This window comes from Haliaeetus leucocephalus, unplaced genomic scaffold (assembly GCF_000737465.1).
Source record: "Haliaeetus leucocephalus isolate CR32 unplaced genomic scaffold, Haliaeetus_leucocephalus-4.0 Scaffold185, whole genome shotgun sequence".
Classification (NCBI taxonomy): Eukaryota; Metazoa; Chordata; class Aves; order Accipitriformes; family Accipitridae; genus Haliaeetus; species Haliaeetus leucocephalus.
This window is the reverse complement of record NW_010972621.1, coordinates 27,785-41,103: the sequence shown is the minus strand read 5'-3', so window position 1 is coordinate 41,103 and position 13,319 is coordinate 27,785. Positions and strand designations below refer to the sequence as shown.

The window sequence follows — 13,319 nt, the reverse complement described above, 5'->3', positions numbered from 1 at the left end:
TACAAGTCAAGTTCAATTTAACAAGCAGTAGCCTGTTTTTAAAACTTATTATCTATAGGCACTGACAGTTACTGATTCCACAAATGGCTTTCAGTATCACTCCCAGCTCTTTGGTGCTGCTCCTCTGCCACTGTGTACCCCCCTCATGCCACAACTGTTTGAATGTCATTCATGTTAGGGCAAAGACAAACAACATCAATGAAGTGTACTTTCATCAGCAGTTTAAGTTAAGTGCCTGGACTTTGCAATGAAGAGGTGGAGAATTGTTCAGATATTCCACTCAACCGCCAGTTTCTGGTAGAGAAAAGTGCTCAATGCTTTCTGTGTCAGACTTCTAAGCTGCAAATACAAATACACTCTAAATTCTCAAATTAGTTTAAATCTGTTTCTTATAGTTTAATTATTTTTATATTTTATAAGGTCTCTGTCTTTTGGATACCAATTGTTTCTTTTCCTTCCATCTACCCTTCCCTGTCCCCACTCCCACTGCCTCCCAGTCCTCTAGTCCAACCCCCCACCACACTGGCATCTCCTGGCACCAGTGGCTGTACCCATGTGAAATGTCTTTCAAGTCAGCAGAATTTAACATGTAAATGGATCACCCTCAGTAAAAAGGAAGATCAGGGTCTAATTGCCTACTTCCAACCTTTTCTCAGGGTCTAGTATTATTATCCTGTCTCAAATGGTCTGGCCCATTAGTAAATCTTATACTCATGAAGGACTTCAGCATAAATTTGAATTCTCCGAATGTCTGCTTTTGATCATTTGACTGTCTTACTGTGTTTGTTTAATGGAGGCCAACTTAATAATAATTTATGACACCTGTTTTGTCTTCAAACTGTATACTGTTTGGAAGATAGAAATTACTTTAAAGGTTACTTTACTAGCAGACCAATTGATGTTACCTGTCCAAAAGAGCATAGATACTTCAATATCTACTTTAACCATCTTGCTGAACTTCTGAGCTCTCCCCTGGGAGAAGGGGCAATCAGAATGGCTTTCCAGAGTATTCTCATATATTTTAAGGGAGATTTTTCATATCTGGAGATTTACAGAGCACATTCATTTTGTCTCATATTGTGAATGATTTATGAACTCCAGCAAAGAGAACTCCTAGAAAGCTACAGGAGTGTTTCAGTTTGTCTTAGTTCTCTGAACAGTAACTTAACATCTGAAAAGTGAAGGAAAACCTCCCATCCCTCTGCAAAAGTTATTCACTATATCTGTTTGCTTGACAGGGTTTAAACTACACATAGAACAACCCTCTACACCCATAGCAAACTTGATCCATTTCTTTCTGGTTCTAAAATGTTTGAAAGTTTGATGGAGAACAGATCTTATGACCATTATAATACTTTATGTCCACAAATAGCTCTCTATGATTTTGCCGTGCTTGAAGAAGTTATGAAATTACATTGCTTCTACACTTATCATGCAGCAAGAGATGAGGTTTAATTATGACTTTTTGCCAGTATCAATTTTGTCAAGTAATTACACCATTTTGCAAGACAGTAGCTAAATAAGAACTACTTATTTACATTTTTTTAATAGCCATTTATCTTCTTGGATTGTTCTTTTCCTGTCTTTAGCATAAGTGTCCAGCATCTTCTCCAAAACATTGGTCCCCTGGAATCCTGAGTGCCCCAAATTATACAGTTTTATGACATTTATTACCTGTTGCTTTAGCAAACTTACTTGCCACTGGTCTAGGCCTTTTGCTGAGACATCTAGGACTATTATCCGGAGAGACATCATCTCCTCTGAAAACCCAGGCAGCAGAATGAAAGTTTTCTGTGTAAAAACCTCTGTCCTCATTTTCAGAATGTAGTCCCAGATCTACTGACCGGGCATCCTCTGAATTTACTGTCATGAGGATAAAACAAGTAAAAGTAATGTCAGTAGGGAAAATGCATGAAGAATAACAGACCTCATCCAGTCAGCATGGAAGAAGTGCCACAAGCTTCTTAATGAACTGTTTGTAATGTCTGTACTTAGTTCTGCAATTTTACTGCTCTTAAATAGGCAGTCTGCAAAGATGTCCAAATATAAGATCACAATATTGGATGCTATTGCATATTGAACTTGAATGCCAAGTGAAGTCTTAATGAAAATGGTCAAAACAGGAACTGCACCTCTTTAAGAGAAGTCTGGCTTTAGCCAATTGTTAAGCTTTCTTATGCGGCCCACTTGATTAGGAAACCAAATAAGTTTTCTAGAAATTTGTCCTGGTTTCATCTGGGATAGAGTTAATTGTCTTCCTAGTAGCTGGTACAGTGGTATGTTTTGAGTTCAGTATGTGAAGAATGTTGATAACACTGATGTTTTCAGTTGTTGCTCAGTAGTGTTTAGTCTAAAGTCAAGGATTTTTCAGCTTCTCATGCCCAGCCAGCAAGAAAGCTGGAGGGGCACAGGAAGTTGGCACAGGACACAGCCAGGGCAGCTGACCCAGACCAGCCAACTGGGTATTCCATACCATGGGACTTCCCATCTAGTATAGGAACTGGGAAGTGGGGGCAGGGAATCGCCGCTCAGGGACTAGCTGGGTGTTGATCAGTGGGTGGTGAGCAATTTATATATTCCAATCCTTTTATTATTACTGTTGTCATTTTATTAATGCTGTCATTATCACTATTAGTGTCTTCTTTTCTGTTCTATTAAACCATTCTTATCTCAACCCATGAGTTTTACATCTTTTCCCTATTTTCTCCCCATCCCACTGGGGGGCAGGAGTGAGTGAGCTGCTGCGTGGTGCTTAGTTGCTGGTTGGGGTTAAACCATGACAAAATTTAATATGAGTTCAGTGCATATGGGAAGACAAAAGAGGAGTTGAAAGGTAACTGGCATGGCTCAGATAATGATGACCATATTTGCTGTTTGCTTAATCTTAGCTCTTCCAGATGTGTGCATTCAGTTTTATTAAAAAAGAGGTAAGGAAAGAATAGTTGGGGTTTTTTGGTTTTTGGTTTTGTTTTGTTTTGTTTTGTTTTTTAAATATAGAACTTCTAGCTTGTCCTAGGCTGTTGAATATTTGTATGACGGTATATGTGTTATCATGAGGATTTTCAGATTCATATTTTATATTAATTTGCATTCACAATGTCTTGCAATGAGTCCGCTGGGTCAAACCATGTCACACAGTTTAATATGAAGACAGAGGAGAGCTCTAATTCTCTGCTAAAGGAAAAAGCAGTAACGTTCAGGCTCACAAGGAGATAGGACAGCAGGCAGCTGGCTGTGTGACAAGCAGGCTATAAACAGCAGTTTGACTGTGGAGAAACAGGCTATGCAATATAGTATGACAACTTCCCAAGCAGACCGGGAGCTGGAACTTCAAAGCTAAAACTGGGTAGTGAAAGGTATATAAAAGTATAGACCACCACTGACTGTGCTAAGAGACAGACTGAAAAAATGCTTTAGTATAAGTTATCTGAGAAGAAAAAAGAAATCGTGTTTCTTTTAATACAAAATGCTTGGTATAATGCAGCTAGATTAATGCAGCTGGAGAAAGGATCTCTTTGCTTTGTTTATCCTGTTTGATGTGGCAATTATGCAGAATGATTTCCAGTTTCAAAACAGGAAAGTTAAAAATTAACATTTATTTAGTTTTGTTAAGCAGGTTACTTCCTGAATACATCTAAATGGCAGTCTTTTTTCACTTTGACAGTTTGCCTAACTGTGTATATGTAGACAAATACTCCACATCCACTGGCTTCTCCCTTATTATGCAGAAAGTATGAGATGGCAAGATTAACTGTATAAAAAGCTGGCATTATTAACTGTATAAAAAGCTACCAGTAAATAAACAGAAATAAACAAATAAATAAATACTACCAGGCTGATATGTTTAAAGCACATATTAGCTTGCTACCATGAATTTATAAATTAAGAAAACCTAGACTAGCACCAACCAATACAGTACAGCACAGTATTTTGCCAGTTTAGTCCTGAATTGTTATAATTGTAGTAGAGTTTAAAATGTGACTAATAGGCAAAACCAGAAAAATAACTGCTGCCACGCTGGTGCTATGGAGTTATGCCAATACATTTCTTGAATGTCTTTTTGTCTCTTCCCTCGAGCTTTTGGCACAGATGTCAAGCTAAGCAGTTTATAAGTGTCAGGAACAAGCTGCACTGAGGTTCTTCTCAGATGCTGGAAGTAAGCATGTAAGGAGCTGCTGCTTCCAAATATTGATTAGAGATGTCTCAAGTCTGCAATCACCAGGGAACAGCGTAGCTACCAAAGCAAAAGGGACAGAAGTCTCAGGCCTGTAGCATAGTATCCAAAATGATTAGATACTAGGATTTGTGACAGAATTGTTTACTCACTCACCTGTTCTGGAGACCACTTGAGGTTCATGTCATGTGCTACCAAAACCTTTGTCTCAGGGAAAGCTATTCTAGCTCTTGCAACTTGGTTTTTTTTTTTTGGTATGCTTGTTTGGTTTGGTGGGGTTTTTTTGTTTGTTTGTTTATATTTTCTCTATGAAACCTGCGTGTGCTTGATCTAGTAAAATTTATGGTCCAGCTTTATATTCAAGAGACATTACTGTTGAATCAATGAACAGTTTAACTTGGTTTATATATAGGTTTTTTTGAGCTCTGGTAGTTTGACACAGTAACTTTCTATTCTCCTTGCCACGGACTTGAATTTGTCTTAGGGGCAAAGAATGGAAAATGCTACCAATAAACATCTTTTTCATTTCCATGTGAAATGTCAGTCATCCCTGCTGCTTTGTTAACAGCCATTAAAAACTTAGGGATTGACTCAGTTATCTAAACATATGTGGCTAGTACCATATTAGATTCCTTAGGGTATCTCACTTTCTGTCCAGTTACTGCTTCAAAAAGGCATGGTTTCCCTGTAGGTGACATACCTCAGAACTCTACTGGTGTCCCAGCTGGCAACTGACACCTATGTTTAGGTAGGGAATTGAGGCTTTGCTGGTGTAGGACTTACCTCTTCAGTGCAGGGATAGAACATATTTACAGTTTATCTTGTATTGGACTTGCACTGAAGTCTTACAGCTGTCAGTCTTCTGTAGGTTTGCATTTAACCTTCTTCAAAAAGGAGGTTATACATCTACAAATAAAACTTCCCTCACTAAAAGTAACCACTAAAGCAAAAAATATTTCCACAAGGAAGCGCACATTTCTTCATCTGTACAAAGAACTTCTTACATTACTAAAATAGCAAAACAGGAGGCAAAGGCGTGTGAAGTAAGAAGTACCACATATGTTCTCTCCTAGACTACGCAATCCTTGCCTGGGGACTCCATCTGCATGAAATGTAAATTCATTAAGCAGTTCATCTTTAAAGTTCCTTCCCATGTGATTTGAGCTGGTACAGGCTCAAGTTTGGTACAGGCCCAAGCATATGGTGAGGTGATAGATTTCTTAACAAGACAGTTATGGGACTAACTGTTTCAGGAATTGGAGGGACAGTGAAGGATAATCTAGGCAATGAACCTGAAGATAAAAGGTGGAGAGGGTGGTTATCTTAGTGAGGCAAGAAGGACTCCCAGCTCACCATAGCTTTTACATAAGCAAAGTAGGCATCAGGATTATGATTTTTGTTACACCCACAAAGCTGCTGCAGTAAGTGATTACCTACCTGTTCTTTTTGTGCCTAGAGTTTGTCTTAACATTAATTGCATATGGACGAGGATGGTACAATCAACTTTTTTTCAGTTAGATTGTTCGCTTGGTTATATGAAGGAGAGACAATACTAAATCCTATAGTGAGGAATAGTTCAATTGAACAAAAAATGCTTGCTCATGATAATGACTGAGACAGAGACTCAGGTTATGAACTGAAGATCAATTTCCTTAGCTGAAAACCCTGTCAGAATGTCTTTCACATGAAGGAGAAAGAATATAGTCATAAGACTAAAGTACTCACTTGATCCCTCAGTGATTGTGCTGTTTATGGAGCTCCCTCCAGTTGAACTGCATTTTTTGCTGTCTTTGAACTGTTTCCGTCTCCTGGCCCACTGGTCTGTTGTTTCTTCTTGGGAGCTATCACTTGCTCTGGTGTCTTTCATCAAAGGTAGCTTTCTGGTTTTATTCATTTCTGATTTCAAGTCTAAATTATAACCAGACATTATTTGTGAGGAGTGTGTAAGGCAACTTAAGCAATTATAGTGTTTAAAATTTCCACATTCTAAATACAAGAATAATGTAACCAAACACAGAAATGAAAATACCAAATAATACTGAAAATATTCATAAAGTATATCTTTTAGATTAATTGAGGTCTTCATGCAGAGATGAGTACATGTGGTTACCTTGCGGTAGTTGTATCTGTAGTTAAATATCTACGTAGCTATTTGTATAGCACCATTTTTATGCAGAAACATATAAATTGTGCATGGATTTTATTAACAAGTGCTCACACATTTTTGAAGTGGTCAGTATGTAAATATATAAAGTGCTATTTAAACATTAAAAATCTTGCAAGCCACACATGCAGATAAAAGGAGGATATATCTTTCTACATTAGGTTTCTTTCTAGGTAAGGCAATATAAATTTATTCGTTGTATTACTATTTCAGCTAAAACAACAACTGGAAAACAGACTGTATTAGATTCCATTCTGAAAATGCAACTGTACCCACTGGCAAGGGCAGATAGGGAGAAAGTGAGCTCAGCCTCAACAGGCTCCCTAGAAGATTGTGCAAGTGCTCTGTTGGCTCGATAGCCTCTTTCTGACTTCAGTCAGATATCCATCACACACCTGTGTCACTGAGCCTCTTTTCCAGGGCAGCTGACTATGGCTGAGACTCAGGAAACTGATCTCTTGTAGCTCCCTTGTAGTGCCCTTTGCATGAGTCCTTGCCCCTCTGATAATAATTAAGTTCCCACAACACCAGCAGAATTTTAGCTTGCCTGGACTCCTCTCCTCCATCCTGTTTACAACATTTGCATCTGGTTTTCTCCTCTATTCTAGATGCTCTCACTCTTTGTTGAAAAATGCCATTTTCTTTCCAGCATCACTGAATTACCAGGCACAGCAAGTCCCCCATTGCCCCTTGTGCCCAATGTCTTGACTAAGAAGGTTGGTATTCCCACATTACAAGTGGACTTTGATTCATATTAATGAGTCTTAAAACTTTAAATGCTTATACTTCTTTCTGGATGTACACATTTACTCATTTAAGGTAGGACCTCAACAGAGTTGCTGAGAATAACACAGATGGAAAATCAAAATACAACCATAGACCAAGAGGACCAAAGTTACAGACCAGGTGAAGTGATAGGTAAGAGAAAGAACACACATAGATAATTATTAGCAAGGGGCAAAAGGGAAGAGGAGAGAATAAAACAAAAATGCAAGGAATAGCTACACCTTACTTCTGTGCTGTGTGTTTAATCACTGAGGTCTAATGTATGAGAACTCAAGGTTTTTGAGCACACAGGCTTCCTTCTCTGTCTTCTTTCTATACCTTGTTCTAAAGAGATTTCCATTTAATTAATTCTCTATTTATTTTAGTATTTTAGATATTGATCTATATAGCAATATCTACCTATATGTGTATCAATATAGTCTATATAGACTTCAGGTATTTTTGAAATTTCCATTACCCATGCCAAACAAGACAACCTTGGAGGACATACCAGTATTTTCTACAGATATTGTGAGCTAGAAAGATTATTAAAAACTTTCTGATGCTTTTTACTATGATTTGTGAAGATATTTTCCCATGGTAAGAAAGTATGTATTTTTCAATAGTATAAAACTCCTAACCTCCAAACCTACTGGAAACATTCTTTCTGAAGAGGATGATCTGAGTTATATTTGCATATAATTTGATTCATATTAAAAAATTAAAATTAAAATTAAAGTATTTGGAGTGATATTTCAAAAACACACACAGACATATGTGTGTGTACATATTCACAATGTAAAAAGCTTACATTGTAGTGTGCAGTGTCCCGGTATGGCTTTACATTTTTATGATTCAAAACACTCTTTTTAAATGACCAGTTATGAATATGGGTAGATGGATTACAGAAGGGAAGACAAGAAATTTTGTAAAAGGTTAGCTATAAAAAATAGTTCTTTTTCATATGCAGTTTTCTTAACTACATAAAGAGAGGAGAAAAGAAGGTTGAATGATCTACTGTGGTTATTCCATGACATGTAAAGGCTCAGCCAGAATTAAGACTGAGATGTACTTAGAATTCATTATTTCCTTAGCTCACATGGATTCCAAAAACAGATTTATGTGGTTTTAAACACCAACTAGAGCTCTGAGTTCATGCCACATGGCAACTGCAAACAAACCCTTCCTGTTTTGGTGTTTGCTTCTCTCACTAGATGTATAGGATGAGTTGACTGTTTAGTGTAGGAAACTCACTTCTTGAACAAAGTTGCATTCAAATTTTCTTCTTTTTTATTTTATTTTATTTAAGTTACCTGGCTCTACAAGATGGCTCCTAGGACCCTCAACACAATAACTGCATATTATAACGAAATGGCCCTGCTTACCAACATCATCTCTTTGTAAAGTTATAATATACTTTCATCTTCCCCCAAAAGATGTCACCAAAGCACTAAACCATGTACGCAAAAGGTGTGTAAGTAATATTAACTCCAAAAGTCTTATAATACCTACCTTTCTGACAAATCTGTTTTACTGATGATGGGGGGATATCTGCATTCTGGTGAAAATCTTCTTCTATTTCAATCCTTTTCTTTATGTCATCGGAGCTGGATTTGGCTAACTGAGGTAGTTGATGTTCTCCAGACTCTCTCCTTAAGCTATCATCAGTTGACTGTTTACAGCAAAAGTTCTCTGGTCTTTCCTTGATATTTGAATGTTCTGTGAAATTCTCTCTCATTTCTGTATATGGTGAAAAGGTAGATAATATGGCAGCCTGTGCTGAATCATTATGGCAATTGGATTCAACAAGGATACTCCCAGCTATGTCTTGTATCTCAGAAAAGCTTTCAGATTCATTATTTATGTCATGATCGTCAGGATCTAACAGCAAGGATGACAGCAAGGATTTTTCTTGTATACTACAGGGAAGTTTAGGCTCTTTTCTTACCCCAGAGCTGAAAGAATCAGGCATCAACTTAGTGTCACCTTGGATGAGTCTTCGTTCTAGTTCTCCAGTTATCACAGTCATTACTGACCCTCTCCTTTTCTTTATTACCTCAGGCTCTGCAGGGGTTAGGTGAACATTTTGCTGTAAAGGTGAAAGTTGTTTTGGAGCGCTTTCTGTAGATGCATAATTAGTACTTTCCTTGTCATTAATAAGTTCACCTGAAGGGCTTCTAGGACGTGTAGGGTTCTGTAATTCAACATGCTTTTCTGGATGGTTGTACTCTGGTGTCCTTTCACCTAAAGCACCTTTGGTAGACTCAGAGTCTTCCTCCCATATGGCTATGTTTCTCAGAGGCTCCTCATGCCCATTTTCTTTTTTCTCATTAATAGTACCATTGGAATGAAGACTCTCCATTAATGTTTCTTCTGTTTCTTCACTTTGCCCCACATAGTCTGCATAGTCATTCAGTAAACAAGTGTCATCTAGATTTTCTTCAGGCTCAGATGGATAAATGGTAATATTATGATCGAATGATGTGAAAGCATACTGATATGAAGACTTAAGACCTCTCAAACTTCTCAGTGAGGAGGTCAAGTCAGAACACTTACAAAGTTCTGTATAGCTTGTATGAACATGTGAGTTCCTGTTATAGACATCTGCTTTGGTCTCCTTGGGCAATACTTTTAAGGATGGCAATGAATAAAAGCCAGAATCTCTTCTAGGGTGAACTGGTGATGGTACAACAATGGTAGTATCTGGAAAAGACTTTCTTCTTGCTGTTTTTTGCCCTGTTTCTCTGCATTTGTCACAGTTATTTCTTTCTTGACCTAATACTTTGTTCTTACTGGTAAGCTCTTTCCCAGCATTTGGGTTATTCAAGGTATTACTAGCTACAAGACAATTTGTACTATTTATTTTTGAGAAAAGTATTTTATCTTTTGAAAAATCTTCCTTTTCATTGGTGTGGTCTTCATTGTCCTTTTTGCTATGGTTACAAAAATAATTTTCTTCCCCCCAAATTCTCAAGGCTGTAGAGAGGCTGTCAGATTCCTTTCTGTCATTAACAGGGTACAAAGATACACCCTCTGCAATTGTATCCAAATTCATTTTGTCACAGTCAGCAAATTCTTTAGGTGGAGGGAGAAGTGTACATCCACCTGGGAATGTATAGTCTACTTTTTCATGAAATCTAAAAGATGACTCACAATCTGTATTGCAAGGTGCCCCTGTTACAGAATAACCTGTTTCACTCCAATACGTATCTTCATGTTCCCTGTTGCAGGTTTTGCTCTGTGCCTCTTCACCAGGTTTGATGTTAATCTTTAGATTTTTCTTTCTGCTGGTATATTCTACTTTAATTTCCTTTGCTTCAATGTTCATTTTCAGGGAGGCATTTTTGTTGATGGCAGTTTGAATTTTATGTTTAGAGGATCCCTTATATTTCCCATTATGTTCTGCTGAATGGTCAGTTGAAGGACACTGGTACTTTGAACATTTTGAACACTGGCTTTTCTGGTATTGCCTTTCATGAAAACGTTTATTGTTCTTTGAACTTTTCCTTTTTTCAGCTACAACGTTTGTTCCGGAATCAAACAGCAAAACGTTCTTAATTTCTACTTTCACGTTAAAAGAACCATATTTTACTTCTGCAGTAATTTTTCCAGTAGCCAAGCTAATGGACTCTGCAGAGTCTGGCTTGCCCCACAGTGTAATTTTTCCTGTGGATGAGCCTTCTGATTCACCGAAAGTTACTGTAGCTAGGATTTCATCTTGCTGAGGAGAGAACATCTGAGGAGGGAAGTTCTTTTCCTTCTTTCCTTCTTTTTCGCTGTCTGATATGTTATCAAGGTCTCTATCTTCAGATGCATCTAAGCTACTCTGATTCTGGTTTTCATGATTTTTTCCATCTTCTTCAGTACCCTTTACATCCACTGGCTCAGTCAAGTGAGCCAGAGCCTCATCTGCTTTATTTTCAAGGCTTCCTACATTTTGCTGGCATTTACAAATAGGTGACAATTGTTCATCTAAGTTAAGGTAAAAAAAAGAAAAAATAATTTTTCCCATGATTTGGTAAGCAGTATCACAAACGTATGATTATCTTTGAATCACTTTTCATAGAAAATGCCTATACTATCTTTAAAGTGTAGTATATTTTCCAAAACGTTATTTTTTTCATTTCAATAGTAACTTCTTTTGTCTTAATTATCTGATAAGTAATTTGAAGTCAGATAAACAGGGTAGGCCATGTTAACTCACTCTGGATGGAGGACAATAATATATTAACACTTCTTTTTTCTCAGAAAATTTTACAGTTGTTAGGGGATAAGGTATTCTATTTGCTTATAAAAAGGTCTACTTTTTTACTTCCATTACTCCTCTCGGTATTTACTTCATTCCTATGAACACACTGGGACAATCAATATCCCATTGCATGTTTGCAGTTTGGGGTAGATTACATGGATCTTGACTTCATAATCCTTTTACAGATGAGCAAACAGAGGGATTAATGAATATTGTTGCAATCACACAGCAGATCAGTGGCACATTGCCAGGAGGTGTGAGCCACAGCTTGCTGTTTGAAGCAGAAGAAAATACTGTTTTCTGGGAGGAGCTGTACTATGCAAGGTTTCACAGCATGCGTACAATTACATGCTGCCCTTCTTGGACTTTTTTTAGAACAGGCTATGTGCATTAGAGGCTAATAGTTTACAGTGACATCTACCTAAGTAGGATTAGAACAAGCTGTTAAACTTAGACAACATTGGGAAATTTACAGCAAGAATGCTGAAAATTTGAGGTAATTAAACATCAACATCTTTGGAAAGACTTTGCCAGAAATAGCTAGGGTAGCAGCTCAACTAAAACAGAACAACTAGCCTCATCAAGATGTTACCTGTACATACGCACACTTGAGTGTAAATATTTCCAATGTGACAAACAGCTTTGAGCACAAAGATGGATTTCTGTCTTGATAAGTAAATGGAGAATAACCACCTATGATTCTGATGGTTTTACTTTAAATTAAACATTTCTGTAAACTTACATTCTCTGGAATCAAAGCTCTTTCTGCCCTTGTAGCTTTTTCTTCTTTTTCTACTCATTTCTAAGAACTGAGGGCATCTGGGTTCCACTCTTCTGTGTGGGAGGGAAAACATTGGATAATGAGACAGTTTCTCTGGAATCCTTTTGCTCTCTAACTCTCTCAGGCTCTCTAACTTGGCTTTTCTCCTGTGTAAGAACCGGCTGATGATAACGAAAAAATAGAAAAGCGCTAGAGCATGTACTAATGCATCTATTTTCTTCTCTTGGTTATTTGGGACCAAATTTTCGAAGGTTTCCAAATACTAGCTTAAAAACAAGGTCTGATGATCTCAGCTGTGAGGCCTGAACCAATACTCTTTGAAGTCTGTGGGAGATTTGGGCAGTGGCTGACCTTTTCCAGCCTATGATTTTATCTGATTCTGATTTTTAGAGATTAATATTTTGTTTGAAGCATTAATTTTTAATTCAATCTTATTTATATACATAATGAAATACTTAATAATCATTGTTTTTTCTCTTGAGGAAAAATTCAGACCTAGTATAAGAGAATAAAAGGCCTTAGCTAGGACTAAGTACATAACTGAGCTGCATACAGAGCAAACTGACCAATCTGCATCTTACAGTTTGGGTTGCCCCTTGCATTTGTTTGTGGGAAGAAGAAAATTGTTTTATACGATTTTTTTGCCTCATAGGGAAACTTATTAAATGTAAGATTAACTGTTAATGCTGGCTTAGTATTGAAGACTTACTTCACTCAAAGTTAAATGGCAGTGGAATACCTCTCATAATTAATTTTTAAATATTATTCTTTTCACAAAATCAAGAAAATAAAAATTAAAATGTTTATCTGTGTTTCTCCACAGGCCTGTGGGAAATTTCACTGTCTGAATTTAACAAGCCTTAAGAAACATGGTATCAAAGAAGGCTCAGCCTAAGGAAACATTATGGATGCTACTATTTGTGTACTTTAATAATTTGAGACAAATGAAGAATCCCTAGACTCTCAACTAGGAGCTGAGCTTTACATCCATGTTTAGTTAGTCAGTCATTTTTTTGCAGCTGATCACTGAAGTGAGACCTTAAATTTATACTGATCTGAGAAGAATAGCTAAAATCTGGAAGTCATCTCTCATTCCTGTTGTGCAATGGGGCTGAATGCTGACTGAAGGTATGATAGTGATGGAAGAGGTCTGTATCCCATGCAGCAGGGTGACTATGTAGAGGCT

The 13,319-nt window shown here is 37.3% G+C and overlaps 1 protein-coding gene across 1 annotated transcript in view; it reads right to left on the bottom strand.

Annotated features, from left to right (window-relative positions):
* Nucleotides 1-12,152, bottom strand: part of LOC104830261 — a 30,825-nt gene extending 18,673 nt beyond the window's left edge. Inside the window, exons 1-5 of the mRNA XM_010565057.1 lie at nucleotides 12,095-12,152; nucleotides 10,257-11,075; nucleotides 8,616-9,731; nucleotides 5,900-6,082; nucleotides 1,696-1,863 (exon numbers count right to left, since the gene is read on the bottom strand). Of these exons, the coding sequence (XP_010563359.1) occupies nucleotides 1,696-1,863; nucleotides 5,900-6,082; nucleotides 8,616-9,731; nucleotides 10,257-11,075; nucleotides 12,095-12,152 (2,344 nt within the window). The remainder of the gene's footprint in view (nucleotides 1-1,695; nucleotides 1,864-5,899; nucleotides 6,083-8,615; nucleotides 9,732-10,256; nucleotides 11,076-12,094) is intronic.
* Between the last annotated feature and the right edge of the window lie 1,167 nt (nucleotides 12,153-13,319).